This window comes from Triticum urartu, chromosome 1A, assembly GCF_056163025.1.
Source record: "Triticum urartu cultivar PI428250 chromosome 1A, HENAU_Tu73, whole genome shotgun sequence".
NCBI lineage: Eukaryota > Viridiplantae > Streptophyta > Magnoliopsida > Poales > Poaceae > Triticum > Triticum urartu.
In genome coordinates this window covers 353108207-353128689 of record NC_141873.1, presented here as the reverse complement: position 1 = coordinate 353128689, position 20483 = coordinate 353108207, and the positions used below count along the sequence as shown (strand labels likewise).

The following is a 20483-nucleotide window of genomic DNA, read 5'->3' as shown; positions in this document are numbered from 1 at the left end:
CTCCTATCCCCAGGTAACACGAGCACTAACAAAAAGTTCATCCTAGAAGAAAGCCCAAAAGACAGACAAAGGAAAAATCACACCACCCCTCACGGCCAGCCCATGGGGCATCTCTATCCAACAGAAAAAATAAAAGAGAAGGCAAGAAAAGAAAAAAGAAACAAGATGGGCCGGGGGCACAACTAACAGGCCGATTCAGCACAAGCAAACGGCGACCCTGAATCTTAAACAGATCATGATGAGAGGTCAAATACATCGACTAAGACTTCATTAAAAACCAGTCGACTGATTTTTAGCCCAACTGTTTGTATTTTGTTCTTCAGGATTTGTTCTGTCTTCATATTTCCTTCTTATAAAAAGCTCACATTAATCAAACACAACCAATCAAAATCAGCCCTCTCATGATCTTCGTTTCAGCCATAACCCATGGACTGATCGAACAAAAAAGGATCCCATCGCATCGATTCATGTCTCAATAGCTCCCTCCGTGCATCCTGCACCCGTTTCTCATCTCCCTCACTTATCTTTATGGCTTTTAATACACAAGCGCATATAGGAATCCAAGTAAATAGCAACGAAAGTTATTAACAGGTTACAGATCTTTTGCCTTCGTCTTCCTCCCACCTTAATGTGAGACGGTTCTCCACCACTGTTAAAGCCCTCTGCTGAAAACTACTCTACGGGTCCAATATTTCAGCTTCGGTTCATTCATCTCTTTAATTTGAGTCACGAGGAGGAGCCACCAAAGCTGGGGACATGTGTACATCACCCCTGGCCACCAATTCGTAGTTAGAAACATGTATGTAGTGTGATCATCATCTGATGCGCCGACCTTCTTGAGTGTTGTCTGTGTCACCGGCGTGCACTCTGGAATAGTTGTCTGCTTCCAGTTTTCATCCTCCCATGCTTACTCTTATCCATGAGCTTATGGCTTTGAATTTGTTAGGTTATGCTGTAACTTGAAACTTGCTCGAGGTTTTGTCGGCAAGGGCCACCACTGCTTCATTGTTTCTTAGGTATCTTGCTATTCACACTCATCTCCTAATTTTCTTATTCACATTGAATGATGACAAGCATCTTTTAGTCTTCTACTATGTTAATTTTGTTGTTCGCATGAAACTCCCATCTCCGAATTTAAGTAGTTACATTGGATAAGCATGCAACTTCTGTTTGGAGTAGATAGCACAATAATCTGCTCCCCCAGATTCTTCCCTGCAGTGTATTTCTTCAAAAGGATTAGCTACATACTAAAAGAAAAACCCCTGCTTTGGTTAAGTCAATTTTCCTTTTTATGATTCGCACAGATGGATAAAGCTAACAATTCTTCTGAGCCATTCTATTAGTCCTCCAGTCTCATGTTTCGTTTCTGACTAGGCTGACTACAAGTATAACCCTTGCAAATATCTCTTTTGGGTGTTTTATATTTTATAGACGGCGAGAATGTGGACAAATATTATTTGCATATATTATAATTTTATTATTGATAAACTTAACACTATATATTCCCGCAGCAATGCGCGGGGTATTATCTAGTATATATAGTGCTTGAAAACATGTCTCCTATGCGGGTGAAATAACCATGTCTTAAATACAATTCAAGTGATATTCTAGCTTGTTTGTTATATGTTGTTCAGCTGTGATTCTTTGGTTGATCACAAAATTATAGAGTAGATGCAACGTTTGATTCTTGAAACATGAATTTGTGTTGCTATGTGATTATTAGTTAGAACGGCCACAGAAATTTTATCGCTTCTTGCCAAGTCTCACTCATAACTATTAATGCACCTAGCTTAAAAAGACTAAGAAAAAACCAATTGCTATCAACAATAAACAACAAAAAATAGGTCCCACGATGAAGGACGGCACGACAAAGCACGCATCCACTTCTAGTTTTTCCTATAGTGTGTGATACCACATTGCTTAAACCATTACCCCCCCCCCAATCAACTCAAACACCAATATATTCATCAAATTACTCAAAAATTTCTGGTTTTATCGGTTGCATGTTTCATTGTAGAACAAACACACGGTGGACCACATTGTAAGCATAAGTAGCTAGATTAAGTGACCAAATCAAACACCTAAACACAATCAGGGAGAACCAATAAAACATAAAAAGTGTGTTACCCACATGCTAGCGAAACATTTTGCTTCGCGCACACTTACTCTCGCACCCACACCCCCTCGGTCGAGGTTGAGGAGGCGACACCCAATCTGGTTGGCGTATATAGAAGTGAACCAAGCAAGGGTTCTGCAACCACACACCCATTGTTCTTCCTAACTTGCCACAGAGAGCCACCCTCCTTGTAGTGTAGAAGAGCATGATCTAGCCAGCGTCATGGGCAAAGGATCGGTGAAGATCGTTGTTGCTTGCAATTTAGGCGGAGGGCTCATGGTTATTTTGACCATGTGTCTATGTTACTAGTTGTGGGTGCGTAACCAGCGGATGCGGATGCTCGACGTAGAGCTCAGCCCCGTCAGCCTTGAGACACCGCTTCTGCTGAGTTCCGCATCAGTGCATGAGGACGATGTCATGCTGTCTGGTTCAGACAACAACCGGTGACAGAACCCACGAAGAAATTGATCTTGACGATGAGCAGCTCTACCATAGGGCCTCGGAAGACGCTGGCGAGCAGGGCCGACTCTAGCATTATGGAGGCCCTAGTGCAATTGAGGAACAATAAACCTTAACAGAATAACATATATATGATATTTATCATATATCATGAAAAATATAAAGGCATAAACATAAAAACGTAATTTTAGTTTGATATGTGGAAAAAGTAAAGGAGTTATCATGAAAAATATAAAGGCATAAACACAAATATCTATTAGTAGGATATGTGGAAAAAGTAAAGGAGTTTACATGGTTACTTAAGAATCCCATTTTAGTTTCATATGACTAGTGTTGATGGTAAAGATTTCCTTCCTTAAGTACACTCTTCTTTCTCACTTTTTTGTGCCAAAACAACAAGCAGACTAATTTAGAAAGGTGCATGTGTACACGATGTTCGCGATGGTAAAATTTTCCTTCCTTAAGTAAACTCTTCCTTAATTATCTATTGCACACAATGCTCATGCCACCTATGTCTCGCTAGGTCCTGAAATTTTTGTTCACCGTCAACTTCTTTTGAAACGCTAGCGTAGACCGTGCATTTGTGGGGAGGAGATGGAGTAGCGGCGCATGTGGGGGGACGAGGGATGAAGCGAGCATGCAAAAGACGATAGAAATAGAGAGAGTAGGGTTTTCTTCGATAGCGCCTGAAACCAAGGCATGCAGGCCAGAGATAGGCCTACATGGTAGTGACACGTCCAGGGCAGATGGCCTTAACGCATGACCAGTCGATCTCCCTTGTAGGTTTATAGAGACGACCATTCCAAAAATAGATTCTCATCTAGGTCCCACCAGCTACCAAGCTACAGTATCGGTCCCTCTTTCTAGAGCTCTTTCAAGAAGTTGATGCATTGTTTTTCCCTATGTCTCTCATCCCTAAGGCGTATATCCAAACCAGGATAGCAATTGCTTTGGTGAATAATGATGGAAATGGAGGATGAGAAAAATGACAATTTACAGCTTGGTTTGCTTCACTACATTGGATGTTCCGGCACTCGGATATACGATGTATATAGAAAGGAAAAACATGTGATGCTAGTATGATGCTTCATATAAGTAGTCGTGAAATATGGCCTTATTCTTTGCATTAACCATTGTAATATTCCAAGTAAAATAGTGGGGAAATATTGTAGTTTCAATGGATAGGCACTACTACCAAGTGGCTTAGCACAGACTGGAATACTACAATATCTAACCAGTACCGATCACATGGTTCTTAAAGAAACAAGGGTTTTCTAAAAATAAAAAAGTACACCGTCTTTCACTAGCTCTCACTCAATAAGCAAATGTAGTACTAGTCGATTATAGGACTTAAAATGTAAATAGGATCATCCCACGAAAAAAGGTCACTGTGATCAAATGTTAAAAGAGTGTTTCTTCTTTTATACCTGCATGCAATTTCCTTTTTTATATCCTTGTCGAATCATCAATAGTTCTATTGTTAATCATCTTTGTGGTTTGAAATTGCTTGTCAATGGCAGCGACAACATACTTATTTGGAATTTTTTTCATGTTCAAGTGCAAATGCAAACACCCTTCTTTCAGCAAGTTTTTTTCTCAAAACCAACTACAGTTATATGCATGCCGTGGTGAACATGAAGAATTCAGTGACCTAGTGATGCAACTGCATTACCCAACTAATTTCGTTGATATGTGAATGGGTTCCATGCACTCAACAAGGACATGCAGTACAAGGACATAGCATTAAAACATGGCTTCAAGTCCGTATTCAAAGTCTCATTATCTCGAAATAAAATATCAAAATCGCCCCGACTACCTATGAAGGAATCACCAGTTGCTTTTGCATTGCAACATGAAGTTACTTCAGTTAATGATATGTTGTCTATTGTTCATTCTTCGTCTGAGCACCGTATCATAGAGCACATGCAATGTGAATGCCTCATGTACATATTAATCTTTGTGTGTATTAATCTCATCTATTTTCTGATCACCATGATGAATATTTTAGAGCTTTAATAACTTAGAATAGTCCCTTATTAGTGTTTCATTGTAGAGTACCCATATATGATCCTCTGAGCGGACTGGGTAGTCGAAGCCCTGCACTTTAATGACCAAATGTTCGAATGTAATCCACTATATCTAAATTTGTAATTGAAGCATTTTTTCTTTCAGGGGGCTCTGCCCTTGTAGTTTATGTCACTCATGAGTGTGTGGAACTGTTGTGTACATACATGAAACGAGTTGGGTTATGCAGCCGCATCACTAGATTGAATCGAAACGGCTCTGCATGTATATCTGCGTATGTTCACTCTTGTTTTTTGAAGGCTTCATAATTCATTGTACTCTTCTTTAAAACAATAATATTCTGCATGTATAGTTTGCAATGTGAATGCCTCTTGTGCATACTATTGCTTTCTTGGTATTAATGCCATCTTTTTTTATGATCCCCATGATGAATATTTGGAGCTTTAATAACCAAGAATATGTCACAGTGGAGAGTAACTTACACTAGTAACATACACGCTATCCTACACTATGTTACTACCTCCATAGTGGATAGTAACATATGTGTAGTATCATGCAAAGATTCATTTATTTGGTTATAGACTCATTTTGTCTTGGTATGTGTGATGTTACTCATAGAATGAGTAACTAGCTAAGTTACTCAATTTACCTCTCTCACCATTAACTCATTGTCACATAGGAAAATTTGCTGAGTTGGACCCAATGTTACTCTTGAAGTTACTCCCACTGTGGCCAATCTTAGTGTTTCGTTATAGATTACACATATATTACCCCGTGAGCATGCTGAGTGCGCGAACCTCTGTACTTTTAGTACTAGTAATTTACAGTACGTGCACTGAATAAACTCCATGCTCGACTGAATAAACCCTGAGTCCAAAAGCAGCAACCCCTTGCAATTCCAAATCTCATTGTTCCAATCCAATCACTCCTCCCCTAGCTCTCACACTCACTCCTCCTCTCCGACGGTGATGTCATGGAGAGGCATGCTGCTGCTGCTACTGTACCACACTACACCGTCCGACATGGTTGCCTTGATCCCTTCCTTCACTCTTGGTAAGCAACACCGCCTTCCTCGTTTTCCACACTTTGATCGGCTGGATTTGCGCAAGGTTTCGCGCCGCTCTTCCCTCGCCGTGACATTAAGGAATCACGGCCCAAAACGCTCGTCCTATACGTCTTGTTTGCCGCCGGTCCAATTGCCGGCGGCGGTGGCCCCCTTGGCTGATCTACTCAGTTTCCGATGCCACGCACTACCCTACTACCCATCCATGCCCTGTTGGTTTATAGGGGTGACCATTCCAGAAACAGAGTCTCTTCTAGGTTCCACCAACTACCAAGCTACATGATTTGTTACTCCGTGTGGAGGTTTGTGAAGAAGTTGATGCATTATTTTTCCCTATGTCGCTCATCCCTAAGGAATATATCCGAACCAGGATGGCAATTGCTTTGGTGAATAGAGATGAAAATGGAAGATGAGAAAAATGATAATTTACAGCATTGTATGCTTCACTACATGGGATGTTTCAGCACTGTGATATACGATGTGTATAGAAAGGAAACCATGCCATGTCTAGTATGATACTTCATATATGTAGGCGTAAAATATGGCCTTACTCTTTGCATCAACCATTGTAATATTCCTAGTACAATAGTGTGGAAATAATGCAGTTTTAATGGATGTGTACTACTATCAAGTGGCTTGGTATAGACTGAAATCTTGCAATATCTAACAAGTACCAAGCACATGGTTCTTAAAGAAACAAGGACTTCTGGAAAATAAACAAGTACATCATCTTTCAGTATCTCATACTCAATAAGCACATGTATTACTAGTCGCTTATACGACTTCAAACGTAAATAGGATCCTCCCATGAAAAAAGGTCACCATGGTCAAAATGCTAAAAGAGTGTTTCTTCTATTATACTTGCATGCAATTTCCTTTTTGATATCCTTGTCAAATCATCAATAGTTCTATTGTGAGTCATCTTTCTGGTTTGAAATTGCGTATGAACGGTGGTGACGGCAAATTCATTTGGCATTTTTTCATGTTCAAGTGCAAATGCAAACACCCTTCTTTCACCATGTTTTTTTTCTCAAAACTAACTACAGTCATATGCATGTCATGGCTGTCACCCGTTGAAGGAAGAACGAAGATGAAAAATTCAGTGAGCTAGTGTTGTAGCTGCATAACCCAATCGATTTCATTGATCCTGCAATGTGAATGCCTAATGTACATATTGCTCCGTGTTTGGTATTAATCTCATCTATTTTATGAATACCATGGTGAATATTTAGAACTTTAATAACTAAGAATAGGTGCTTGTTAGTGCTTCATTGTAGAGTACACATATATGATCTTGTGAGCAGACCGAGTACCCGAAGCTCTGCACTTCTATGTCCAAATGTCCGATGTAATCCACTACATCCGTATTTGAATTTGAAGTGTACTTTGTTTTCTTTCAAAAGGCTCAGTCCTTGTAGTTTATGTCACTCATGAGTGCGTGGAGTTGTTGTTTTCACATAAATGAAACGAGCTGGGCTATGCAGCTGTATCATTGGGTTGAATCAGAACGGTTCTACATGTGTATCTGCATAGGTTCATTGTGGTCTTGTTTTTAGAAAGGTTTCATAATTCATTATACTCTTATTTTTTGAAATATATTGCATGTGTAGTCTGCGATGTGAATGCCTCTTCTACACATTGCTCCTTGCTTGGTACTAGTCCCATATATTTTTTGTGATCACCATGATGAAAATTTTATGCACGATTCTGTAGCGAGGATTTATGAATTCTGTGAGGATTTACGAGGAAATTCCTATATGATGCTCGCTGCATCAAAATGTCGACCAAATGCATAGGGTCGAGTGCACTGGGTCGGCCTATCTGTTCGTTCGGTTTTAGGAACTTCTGACAGGTTCCTGTCCGGTTTTTATTGGTCTTGGGAACCTTCTAGAAGGTTCTCCCATCCGTTCTTTCCTGTTTTTCTGTTTTTTATTCTGTTTTTTTCATGTTTCTTTTTCTTGTTTTCGTTTCTTTGTTTTTAAGTTTTTTTTTCGAAAATTATAAATTTCAAAAACTAAAATTATCAAATGGCTCGGTTTTTTCATAATATTTTCTTTTCAAAAAAGTTCAAAAAAATTGATTTTTGTTCGCATTTTGAAACAAATTACAAATTGAAATTTTCTTCGCACTTTTTTCAAAAAAAGTTCATGCTTTTCAATTCTTTCTTCTGGATTTTAAAAATGCTCTAGTTTTATGAATTTTTGTTCAAATTTTTTGAAAATGTTTGCGTTTCCATAATTTTCTGACTTTCAGAAAATGTTCTTCTTATTTTTGATTTTTTTCAACAATTAAAAAATGTTCGAAATTTTTCTAAAATTGTTATTTGTTTTCCAAATTGTTCGTGTTTTAAAATTTTGTTTGTATTTCCAAATAATGTTAAATTTGCCAAAATTGTTCGTGTTTTAGAAAACTATTTGGGATTTCAAGATTTGTTCACCTTTCTGATTTTTTCAGAATTAAAAATGTTCTGAAAACTGAAAAAATCTTCTCATTTTAAAAAAATGTTTGGGAATTTCAAAAAATGTATTGCACTTTTGAAAAGTTGTTCTGAATTCAAAAAATATTCCTGTTATCAAATTTTGTTCTCACATTCAAAAAAATGTTCGCATTTTAGGAAATGTTTGGGATTTTTCAAAAACCGTAAAAATTCATGCTTTTGTTGAAAAGTTTGAATTTAAAAAATTTGTTCGAGTTGTTCATATAATTGCCAGATTTAAAACATTACTCGCTTTTCAAAAAATTCCAAGAAAAGATTAAAAGAACCCCAAAAATGCCCTGATTCTGCATTTACCTTTGTTCTTAAACTTGCACACTCCTCTTTAGTCGTGAATGCTTGCTAGGTCGGCTGGTTTAGGTACTCTCCTTGCGATCAATAGGTCTATGGTTCGAATCCTTGCTAGGACGCGTTGTATTCTCTTTTTAGATAATCAAATTGTTGCGCTACAGTACAGACGCGATCACTACGCCAAAGGCTGGCCCAGTCGGGTGTCTCTGCGTCCGGTCGCTTTTTGACACAGAATGCCTCACATAGAAGCTCCCGATTTATGAATTATATGCGATTATGAATTAGTAGGGCTGGCCCAGTGGCGGAGCCTGGGGGACGAGCAAGGGCCTGGCCTCGCCCCCACCCCCTCCCCCACCCGCCACGCCCCTCCTCGTCCTTGCTAGGACGCGTTGTTTTCTTTTTTTAGATAATCAAATTGTTGCGCTACAGTACAGACGCGATCACTACGCCAAAGGCTGGCCCAGTCGGGTGTCTCTGCGTCCGGTCGCTTTTTGACACAGAATGCCTCACATAGGAGCTCCCGATTTATGAATTATATGCGATTATGAATTAGTAGGGCTGAAGCCAAGGCCTACAGACTAGAGATGGGCCCAGTGGCGGAGCCTGGGGGACGAGCAAGGGCCTGGCCTCGCCCCCACCCCCTCCCCCACCCGCCACGCCCCTCCTCGTCCTTGCTAGGACGCGTTGTTTTCTTTTTTTAGATAATCAAATTGTTGCGCTACAGTACAGACGCGATCACTACGCCAAGGGATGGCCCAGTCGGGTGTCTCTGCGTCCGGTCGCTATTTGACACAGAATGCCTCACATAGAAGCTCCCGATTTATGAATTATATGCGATTATGAATTAGTAGGGCTGAAGCTAAGGCCTACAGACTAGAGATGGGCCCAGTGGCGGAGCCTGGGGGACGAGCAAAGGCCTGGCCTCGCCCCCACCCCCACCCGCCACGCCCCTACTCGTCCCCCAAAGTTATCATTCCAGTCTAATGGGAGATGACTTGCTTCATAATTGCATGATAGCACCAAAAAGAAACTGCCCACCAACTAAGTTATGGTCTGCCAAATTATTGATTTTTTTTACCATATTGGAAATAGTACAGACGCGATCATGCAAATTGTTGCGCTACAGTACAGACGCGATCACTACGCCAAGGGCTGGCCCAGTCGGGTGTCTCTGCGTCCGGTCGCTATTTGACACAGAATGCCTCACATAGGAGCTCCTGATTTATGAATTATATGCGATTATGAATTAGTAGGGCTGAAGTCAAGGCCTACAGACTAGAGATGGGCCCAGTGGCAGAGCCTGGGGGACGAGCAAGGGCCTGGCCTCGCCCCCACCCCCACCCCCACCCGCCACGCCCCTACTCGGCCTTGCTAGGACGCGTTGTTTTCTCTTTTTAGATAATCAAATTGCTGCGCTACAGTACAGACGCGATCACTACGCCAAGGGATGGCCCAGTTAGGTGTCTCTGCGTCCGATCGCTATTTGACACAGAATGCCTCACATAGGAGCTCCCGATTTATGAATTATATGCGATTATGAATTAGTAGGGCTGAAGCCAAGGCCTACAGACTAGAGATGGGCCCAGTGGCGGAGCCTGGGGGACGAGCAAGGGCCTGGCCTCGCCCCCACCCCCACCCCCACCCGCCACGCCCCTACTCGTCCCCCAAAGTTATCATTCCAGTCCAATGGGAGATGACTTGCTTCATAATTGCATGATAGCACCAAAAAGAAATTACCCACCAACTAAGTTATGGTCTGCCAAATTATTGATTTTTTTACCATATTGGAAATAGTCACAGTAAAATTAAGATAGTAGAATTGTAACTACGTTCTAGTTGCGCCAAAGCGACACATTTTTTGGTTGCATTGGACACTAATTTCCCAAGTTAGCTTCCCCTTCCCCCCATACTCGAATCCTTGCTCCACCCCTGGATGGGCCCACATGGTAGTGCCACGTCCATGGTAGATGGCATCAACGAGTGACCAGTCGATCTGCCCTGTAGGTTTAGAGACGATCATGCTGATGCTCATCTAGGTCCCACTAGCTGCCAAGCTACAGTATTGGTTCCTCTTTCTAGAGCTCTTTCAAGAAGTTGATGCATTATTTTCCCCTATGTCGCTCATCCCTAAGGCATGTATCCAAACCAATTGCTTTGGTGAACAGAGATGGAAATGGATAGTGAGTAAAATGACAATTTACAGCTTGGTTTGCTTCACCACATTGGATGTTTTGGCACTCGAATATACGATGTATATAGAAAGGAAAAACATGTGATGTCTAGTATGATGCTTCATATAAGTAGTCATGAAATATAACCTTACTCTTTGCATTAACCATTGTAATATTCCAAGTATAATAGTTGGGAAATATTGTAGTTTCAATGGATAGGCACTACTACCAAGTGGCTTGGCACAGACTGAAATACTACAATATCTAACAAGTACCAATCACATGGTTATTAAAGAAACAAGGGTTTTTAAAAAAAATAAAAAGTACACCATCTTTCAGTATCTCTCACTCAATAAGCACATGTAGTACTAGTCGATTATATAGGACTTAAAATGTAAATAGGATCATCCCACGTAAAAAGGTCACGATGATAAAATGCTAAAAGAGTGTTTCTTCTTTTATACTTGCATGTAATTTCCTTTTTAAGAGCATTTCCAACGGCAACCCGCAAAAAACCTCATGCGGACAGGGGGCCAGTCCGCGAATACAGATGCGGGAGACAACCATCCAACGCTAGCCGCATATAATTTCACAACAACTCATACCAACCGGACGAAATTCGTGCAAACACGGCCGGATTTCACGCCAACATGACGGATTTCATATAAAAAGCCTGATTTTCATATAAACACGACGGATTTCAGTACATTTACATCAACGTTGCTAGTCCGGCTCTGAAGGTATAATTAATACTTTTTGCGAGGAAAGGTATAATTAATATCTAATCTAAATAGCCGCCCGCGGATCCCTTTGTCTTCCTCATGTCCACAGCCCGATCACCGGACTGTCGGGAGCCCCGGAGGTATATGCTTCAGTGCAAAGGGCGGCTCACTTCCCCGCCACTCATCGGAGTGAAACCCCCGGCAGATGCTTCAGCCGGAAGGGAAGGCGGTGCCTTCGCTTCCGTGAAGCCCATGTGGGGCCGACAGAGGTCCTCAAAAGAGAAGAATCGGGCAAGACAACGACTGTGTACGCCGGTGTCGCCTAGGCGGTGGCCTTCGTGGGACCCAAGCGGCGGCGTACTCCCGTATTCTACTTCTCCTAGTGATCGTGGTGGATGCGGAGCCGCCGGCCACCAGTTTCAGCCTTTGCCTGCATGGCCCGGTCGCAGGCACAGGAGGCGCGGTCGCATGCATGAGAGGCGGGGTCACATGCATGGGAGGCACAGTCGTCGACGACAGCGATGATGCCCGTGCCGCCGTACTCCCCGCCGTGCCGGCGTCGAGCAACTTACCACTCCTCATCGAGTGGCCCTGGAACGGCGAGTTGATGAACCACACGGCGGCTTGGGGCGGCAACTTGCTCCGTCGGGTGAAGCGCGGGAGGTGGAGCAGCGAGCTACCTTACTCATATCCGGCGGGCTCGGTGGGCCACCCAACCGGCTTGTATGCCGAAGAACTGCTCTTCGGAAGCCATCAGAAGAGTGGTGGAGGAGGAGATTGGGGGAGCGACGGAAGGGTGTGGTTCTTGCCCAGCGTCTGCCCTCGTTTAAATAGATGACAGATGGTAGGAGCTCAGCCAGCATTGCGTTTAATCCGCCCGGCTCATGAACAGACGTGTGGTCGGAGTACGTTTCTCGGCTTCCACGCGGGGTTAATGGGGGCGTATGAATGCGGCGAGGAGGCGTGTTCAGCTGGGCGTGCAGCAGGTGACGCCCTCGTGGAGGCAGTGAGAGGTCGCGTCCGCCCTGAGCCCTCTTCAATGCGGAGCGACGCGCTTTACAGCGTCATGAATGCGGGCAGCAGGCGTCGGGCGGGAGCACGCGCGGGAGGGCGGAGGTTTTTTTGGCGGGCCAGGGCGGTCAGAAGCGGGCTTGGGAGCGGCCCGGACTCCTGCAAACCCCCCCTCTTTTGTCTCCGATTTGCGGGAGAAATCGCATCCGGACTGCTCCGCGGACCGATACAAGATCGGCGTTGGATGACTTCTGTGGTCCGGACGGTTGCGGGAGATGCCCTAATATCCTTGTCGGTATCAATAGCTCTATTGTGAATCATCTTTATGGTTTGAAATTGCTTGTGAATGACGGTGACAACAAACTTATTTGGCATTTTGTCATGTTCAAGTACAAATACATACGCGCTTCTTTCACCAAGTTTTTTCTCAAAACCAACTACAGTTATGTGCATGTCATGGCCGTCATCAGTTGAAGGAAGAACAACGATGAAGAATTCAGTGAGCTAGTGATGCATCTGCATAACCCAACCGATTTTGTTGATGTGTCATTGAGTTACATGCACTCAACAAGGACATGCAGTACAATGACATAGCATTCATAAACAAAACATGGCTTCAAGTCCGGATTCAAAGTCTCATTGTCTCGAAAGAAAATATCAAAATCGCCTCGACTACCTATGAAAAATTTACCAATTGCTTTTGCATTGCAACGTGAAGTTATTTTAGTTTACGATATGTTGTCTATCGTTCATTCTTCGTCTGAACACAATATCATAGAGCGCCTGCGATGTGAATGCCTCGTGTGCATACTGCTCCTTGCTTGTTGTTAATCTCATCTATTTTATGATCACCGTGATGAATATTTAGAGCTTTAATAACTTAGAACGGGTCCTTGTTAGTGTTTTATTGTAGAGTACCCATATATGATCCTCTAAGCGGGCTGAGTACCTGAAGCTCTGCGCTTTTATGTCCAAATGTCCGGATGTAATCCACTACATCCGAATTTGAATTTGAAGCATAATTTTTTCTTTCTTTGAAAAGGCTCAATCCTTGTAGTTTATGTCACTCATGAGTGCGTGGAACTATTGTTCACATAAATGGAACGAGTTGGGCTATGCAGCTGCATGTTTGGGTTGAATCGGAACGGTTCCACATGTGTATCTGCATAGGTTCATTGTACTCTTGTTTTTTTTGGAAGCTTTCATAATTCATTGTACTCTTGTTTTAAAGAAAAAATATTCATCATGTGTAGTTTGCAATGTGAATGCCTCTCGTGCATATTGCTCCTTGCTTGGTATTAGTCCCATTTCTTTTTATGATCACCTTGGTGAGTATTTATTTATGCATGACTTCGTAGCAAGGATTTATGAATTATGCATACCTCTGAGCTTACTACTGGCTTTGGGTTGGTGGTGGGCTTAATTTTTGCTGCGTGTGCGGCCGCAAGCCGCAGTGGTGGTGGGTGACTTGGAGTACACTGACCCAAAAACGCTTTGCTAGCAGCAGTATACTCTTATCCTCGCATAGAAAAAAAGCAGCAGTATACTCTTTGCAGTATGTGCATTATCTTTTGCGTAATCAGATTGCGTCATCCTCTGGCCTTTTATTTCCCATCCTGCCTGTGCCTGGTGCGACGAATGTGGACACCATTTTCCATCGCACCAACCGCAATGCTGCCGGCTTCGCTTTTGTCAGCTTCGCAGTCAGACCGGCCGGCGGCACGGTTCTCTGGCAGCCTCGCGTGGTGGTTCGTTTCAGAGAAGTACCTATTGCGCGCGTTTGTGTAGCAATTGGAGCGTGCTTCGTGGAATCCACTGCCTAAAGGCGCTCGTTTGACACTTGAAACGCCGCAAAAATTGCGGTGCGAGAAACCCAAATTCCGTAGTACGCACAGCAATTTTTTTAGGATAGTACACACCGTAATTTTTTTTGAGCATCAGTACAGACACAAACGCTTATATACACGCGCATACACTCACCCTTATAAACGCACACACGCATACCCTACCCCTATGAGCACCTCCGAGAGACTGAACCGGCATATCATCTTGAGATTTACAAAGTCACCGTAGACGCCTCGTCGTCAACAAGAACGTCTCCTTTCATTGAAAGCGCATCGCCGAAAATCCTGAAATAAATGCAGGAATAATGCGATCATCAGGATTTAAACCCTGATGGGTTGGGATACCACTGTTCATCTAATCAACTCAACCATTCCGCGATGGGTAGATACCTACGCACCGTGGCAGCAGGAGCGATCCCTGAATCCGCAGCCCATGCACGCCTGACACCGGTCTCCATGTGCCGATCTATCCAACGAAACCTGTCGTGAGAACACGTGCAGCACTGCGAGCGAGCGAGCGACCTCGTCGTGGCTTCTGTTTTCGTCCTTACCGGATCAGATCTCGGCTGATTGACTGATTGATCTCCGTGTAACGGCAGCGTGCGTGTCCCCCTTCCTTTGGCCACGCCGTATCGCATCGCATCGCCGATGGGATACGTGCAGAGCGCCAGAAAGGAAAGGAAAGGAAAGGGGAGGGGAGGGAGCCACCAACCCAGCCAGACAGACCCGGAATTCCGTGCCCTGCCCCCGCCTGCCCCCGCTCGACTGAATAAACCCCGAGACCGAAAGCGCGATTCCGAATCCCATTTTTCCAATCCAGTCACTCCTCGCCCGCTCCTCCTCCTCTCCGACGGCGAGGAGACGGAGAGGCCCCGGCAGGGTTGCGGTGATCTCGTCTCCTTCTCGCGGTAAGCGACGCCGCCTCCCTCGTTTCCCACCCCGTGATCGGACGGATTTGCCAACGGTTCGTGCCGCCCTCCCCTCGCAGTGGCAGTGAGGAATTGTGGACGTGGCCCCGCTCGCTCGTCGTCCCCGTGCGGTTCGCCGCCGGTCCGTTTGCCGGCGGCGGTGGCCCGCTGATCCACTCCGGTTCCCGATGCCACGCGCTGCCCATCCCTGCGTCCGTGGTTCCGCTAGGTTCTTCTTCTGGGGCGCGCACTACTCGGTCCGAGTTGATCCTATGCGACAGCTTAGTTCTCGGGCGGAATCTTATTTTCCAAGATTTTGGGGGGTTCTAATGAACCAAACTGTGCCCCGCCCTGATAGATGCAAGCCCTCTCTGTTTTCATTTTGTTTTTCAGTTAGATATACAGACCCTTTAACTGCGTATGCAGGGATAAAGATTTATTGCGCTATTAATTAATTAATGCATCTGTTTGCGATTCGAACGTGTAACGATCAATCAACTAAAAAAATGGCTCGATGACTCGATGACTTATCAACCTGTGAGATCATTGTGTTGCTCACGCCAATTATTATCTACAGTATGTTTTACTCACAGTTCTATCCAAATACATTACGTATGTGATCAAGCAATTATCCTGAAAACAAATATGCTCCCAGATCCTGCTCACATTTACTCCCTACGTCCCAAAATATAAGATCATTTTTGACACTATGATATTGTTGAAAATGATCTTGCATTTTGGGACGGAGGGCGTATATCCTAGTACATTACATATGATCAAGCAACTATTATGCTCTCAAATCCTGCTCACATGTATCAAAGAAAAAAGAATGAATCATGATTAAATACAGGATAATGTAATTTGATTGCATTGTATTCAGCAGATGGGGGACATTGCCAAGGACTTGACAGCCGGAACCGTCGGAGGGATCGCCAATCTGGTTGTTGGGCACCCATTTGACACCATCAAGGTCAAGCTCCAGAGCCAGCCCAGCCCTGCTCCAGGCCAGCTTCCTAAGTATGCCGGCGCCTTTGATGCTGTCAAGCAAACGGTTGCGGCTGAAGGGCCAAGGGGACTCTACAAGGGGATGGGGGCTCCTCTCGCTACTGTTGCAGCCTTTAACGCTCTCCTGTTCACTGTGAGGGGCCAGATGGAGACTCTCTTGAGATCGGAGCCTGGGGCGCCATTGACGGTAAAACAGCAGGTTGTCGCTGGTGCTGGTGCTGGGCTTGCAGTCTCCTTCCTGGCATGCCCAACCGAGCTGATCAAGTGCAGGTAACCAAAGTTGCACAATGCCAGTTTTCATTTAATTTACTTTCATCATCTGATATAATCTCCACATCATTCCGATGATGAGATTGGGAAGTTTCGTAAGTGGGATTATAATTTATGTGCTAAAGTCATGATATTCATCATTCTCTGAAGTTGTCCTTTTTTGCACACGCTAGATGTCATCAATGTCATGTTCTCCCTCCGTTCCTAAATATAAGTCTTCGCATAGATTTCACTACGGACCATATACGGATGCATATAGATGCATTTTAGAGTGTAGATTCACTCATTTTGCTTCATGTGTGGTCTATAGTGAAATCTCTCCAAAGACTTATATTTAGGAATGGAGGGAGTACTTCCTTGCCGTGCATTTCAGTGTGTTTATCTTGCATCATATCACGCATTGCCACTGTGGATTAATGCTCTATAATATAGGGTCATTGAAAGAAGGCATCTGACTCACACCAGTCAGATTTCAGATATAGGCATTGGCGCCTGTATAACCAATGACAATAATTGCATAGCTGAAAAACTGAACCGTGTCTCTCTAGTCAGTTTGGATCTAAAGTATGCATTTTTCTGTATCACAGTTTATCTGACTTTCCCTCACCATGTGATTCATTGCTGCAGTGCGTTGCTTCTGTTGATTCTAGGGTCACTGAAAAATTTCTGAAGGATTAATTTCCTAGTGCTCTTAACGCAAATGGCATAAGACTGCATACCTAAAAAAACTGAATTATGTGTCTGTCAAGTACATCCTCTGTTCACAAATGTAAGACGTTTTGGCAGTTTAAATTGATCATCCTCTTTGTAAACTCATCTTTAGATTGATGATATCTTACACTTACATCTGGGAGCTGTTGCAGTATTGCACTTGATTTTGTTTGGCTGGCAATGGGCGCATCCAATGAATATATATAGTCGTTTTTGTACTTTCATATGTGTTATTGAAGAAGAGAGGATTACAGCTGCTGAGTTATATGCAGGTTGCAGGCCCAGAGCTCTTTAGCTGAAGCAGGTGCTGTCTCCGGCGTGGCGCTACCCAAAGGGCCAATGGATGTGGCTAGGCATGTCATGAGGGACGCTGGCGTCAAAGGTCTGTTCAAGGGCATTGTCCCAACAATGGGCCGTGAGATCCCCGGCAACGCCATAATGTTTGGCGTGTACGAGGCCGTTAAGCAGTACATGGCCGGCGGTCGGGACACGTCTGGCCTCGGCCAGGGCTCTCTCATCCTTGCCGGTGGCCTCGCCGGAGGAGCTCTGTGGCTCACGGTGTACCCAACCGACGTCGTGAAGAGCGTGATCCAGGTGGACGACTACAAGAAGCCGAGGTACTCGGGGTCGATCGACGCTCTCAAGAAGATCGTCGCGGCCGACGGGGTCAAGGGCCTGTACAAGGGGTTCGGCCCCGCCATGGCCCGCAGCGTCCCGGCAAATGCCGCCACCTTCGTGGCCTACGAGATCACGCGGTCGGCCATGGGCTGACTGACCCAAGGTCCCGGCGCCGCCCTAAGTCTCTTCTCCGACGCGGCTGAAGCGGCGTTCCACGGAGCAACTGAGAGATAATTCAGGACCATGGCAAACAAAAGAAAGGAAAAATTAACCATTCTTCTTTGCTGCGACGTTGTTTCTGAAAACCTTGCATAGACTGGCAGCAATGGCAGGATCGTTGGTGATAATAAAGGTTGAGCTTTACCTGCGCATGTGTCATGTGTGAGTGTAGTAGTGGCTGGTAATTTGGCTTGTCGGAATGGTTGGCTGGGAGTGGATTGGCCATCCGACGGCGATCCAATGGTGAGGGAGCGATTGTCTGACGGCGATGTGGGTGCGCCTTTGTGGTTTTGTTTGGTTGCAGCGTCTGGTGAGGGGGTGGGTGGGTGGTTCTGGGCTTGCTTGGCATCTGAACCACCTAACCCTTCTTCCTGGCCTGTATTTTTGCCGCTGGCTTAGTGGTGTGTTCTCTCCTCATCTTTGTTCTGGGTGGAAGGGCGGATTGAGTCCAGCTCCATTTCGCCTCGGAGTCAAGGTAATTCTCTTCCATTTCGTCCTGTGAATGCCCGCTTTTCCTGTTCATCTGCAGACCATGGAATGTTTGGAAACTTGTTGGGTGGGGTTGTAGGATCATCGGATGCGATGGTCTTTTTAAGTTCTTGCGTGATGATCTTTTTAAGTTCTTGCTGAATGTGCCTTGTGATTCTTGATGCACAAACAAAATCCAAAGCTTTTGTGATCCAGTTGAGACTTGAGACAGGCTGTCATGTTGCATTGCTGTGGTGACTGCGTGTGTGTCAGGATTGCAATGATACGGTTGAAACTTGTCGGGCGTCTGTATTTATATATTCTTGGTTTTTTTTTTGAATGATCGTTTAGGGGAGAGATTGCCCGTCTGAATTTCATTTAAAAGTGCCAAAGCCAGAGTTTGACAGCAGTTTTTGGGGGACAGGGGATACAGAGTATTTTTTTTTTTACTCACAGTGTCGTGCTTCCGTGGTTTCGCTCTCGCCAGCGGTTTTCGCATAGAGATTTGTGTCGATGCTGCAAGGTTGCCAGGATGGCGCTGCCGGTCTTCGTGGTTTGACAGGATCTTTTCCCGTCAAACGGTATCGTATCGTATAGGATGCGAACATTGACAGGCTGTTGATGCTCGATTTTCATGCCTTATTATCTCCAAAAAACTTAAACAAATCAGCAAAGCAAAGCATTGAGGAAACTAATCGGGATCCATCCTTCCCAATCCAAACTGTTGTGGGAGCAGATGGGGGACGTGGCCAAGGACCTGGCCGCCGGCACGGTGGGCGGCGCGGCGCAGCTGGTCGTCGGCCACCCGTTCGACACCATCAAGGTGAAGCTGCAGAGCCAGCCCACGCCGCCGCCCGGCCAGCCGCCCAAGTTCGCCGGCGCCATGGACGCCGTCAAGCAGACCATCTCGGCCGAGGGCCCCCGGGGTCTCTACAAGGGCATGGGCGCCCCGCTCGCCACCGTCGCCGCCTTCAACGCCGTGCTCTTCACCGTCCGGGGCCAGATGGAGGCCCTGCTGCGCTCCGAGCCCGGCGCCGCGCTCACCGTCGGCCAGCAGGTCGTCGCCGGCGCCGGGGCCGGCGTCGCCGTCTCCTTCCTCGCCTGCCCCACCGAGCTCATCAAGTGCAGGCTGCAGGCGCAGAGCGCGCTGGCCACCGCCGCTCCTGCCGCCGCCGCCGCCGCTGCTGCTCCTGCCGTAGGCGGCGCGGCTGCCACCGTCACCGCCACGGCCAGCGCTGCCGCGGTGAAGTACGGCGGGCCGCTGGACGTGGCGAGGCACGTGTTGCGGTCGGAGGGCGGCGTGCGGGGCCTCTTCAAGGGCCTCGTCCCCACAATGGCGCGCGAGATCCCCGGCAACGCGCTCATGTTCGGCGTCTACGAGGCCACGAAGCAGTTCATTGCCGGCGGGCAGGACACGTCGGAGCTGGGCAGGGGCTCCCTGATCCTCGCCGGCGGGGTCGCGGGGGCGGCGTTCTGGGGGTCCGTGTACCCGACCGACGTGGTGAAGAGCAAGCTCCAGGTGGACGACTTCAAGAACCCAAAGTACTCGGGCTCCATGGACGCGTTCAAGAAGATCCTCGCCGCCGACGGGGCCAGGGGTCTGTACAGGGGGTTCGGGCCGGCCATGGCGCGCAGCGTCCCGGCCAACGGCGCCTGCTTCCTCGCGTACGAGGTGACCAGGTCCCTGCTCTAGGCGACCTGCAGGCTGCTGGTCATTCTTGACTTCGTTCTTGTTCCTCCACCCTGATGGTTCAGTTATCGTCGTCGGGACAGTCCTGTCTCTGTAACAGAAAACCAAGCCATGTGTGTGAATCGAACGAAATTTGCATTTGCATTTTCTTTCTTTCTTTCTGGAGAAGGCCAAGGTCATCTATACCCCTGTATAGTGTGCGCATAACTTTAAAAGATGGTCGGATGAAGCCAATCCGACCGTGCAGAGATGGCAAATCAAAGCATTGCTGGCCATTAGATATCATCTACATTTTATCTGATTTTATCACATGTACAATCTAGAAGACTCCATGGAAACTTAAGCATAATGCATAAATCTCAAAACACGAGCACTTCTTTTTTGTTCTAGAATCTTCC

The 20483-nt window shown here is 45.6% G+C and overlaps 2 protein-coding genes across 3 annotated transcripts; both read left to right on the top strand.

Moving 5' to 3' along the window:
* Positions 1–14878: 14878 nt before the first annotated feature.
* Positions 14879–18079, top strand: LOC125511200 (mitochondrial carnitine/acylcarnitine carrier-like protein). 2 transcript variants are annotated; one of them, XM_048676524.2, is made up of 3 exons: positions 14879–15104; positions 15985–16379; positions 17363–18079. In XM_048676524.2, the coding sequence occupies exons 2-3, from the start codon at positions 15988–15990 to the stop codon at positions 17859–17861; spliced, it is 891 nt and encodes a 296-aa protein (XP_048532481.2). In that variant the 5' UTR covers positions 14879–15104; positions 15985–15987; the 3' UTR covers positions 17862–18079. The 2 variants fall into 2 exon arrangements, with proteins under 2 accessions (XP_048532481.2, XP_048532474.2); XM_048676517.2 differs by having other exon boundaries at positions 14884–15104; positions 15988–16379.
* A 116-nt stretch (positions 18080–18195) lies between these two features.
* On the top strand, positions 18196–20246 carry LOC125511195 (mitochondrial carnitine/acylcarnitine carrier-like protein). The gene is made up of 2 exons (XM_087521113.1): positions 18196–18402; positions 19132–20246. The coding sequence occupies exons 1-2, from the start codon at positions 18196–18198 to the stop codon at positions 20086–20088; spliced, it is 1164 nt and encodes a 387-aa protein (XP_087377239.1). The 3' UTR covers positions 20089–20246.
* Positions 20247–20483: the final 237 nt, after the last annotated feature.

Coding starts and splice junctions, on each gene's coding strand:
- LOC125511200 (XM_048676524.2), top strand. CDS start 15,988: ATGGGGGACATTGCCAAGGACTTGACAGCCGGAACCGTCGGAGGGATC. Junction 16,380..17,362: donor ACCGAGCTGATCAAGTGCAG/GTAACCAAAGTT, acceptor AGTTATATGCAG/GTTGCAGGCCCAGAGCTCTT.
- LOC125511195 (XM_087521113.1), top strand. CDS start 18,196: ATGTGGGTGCGCCTTTGTGGTTTTGTTTGGTTGCAGCGTCTGGTGAGG. Junction 18,403..19,131: donor CATTTCGCCTCGGAGTCAAG/GTAATTCTCTTC, acceptor TTGTGGGAGCAG/ATGGGGGACGTGGCCAAGGA.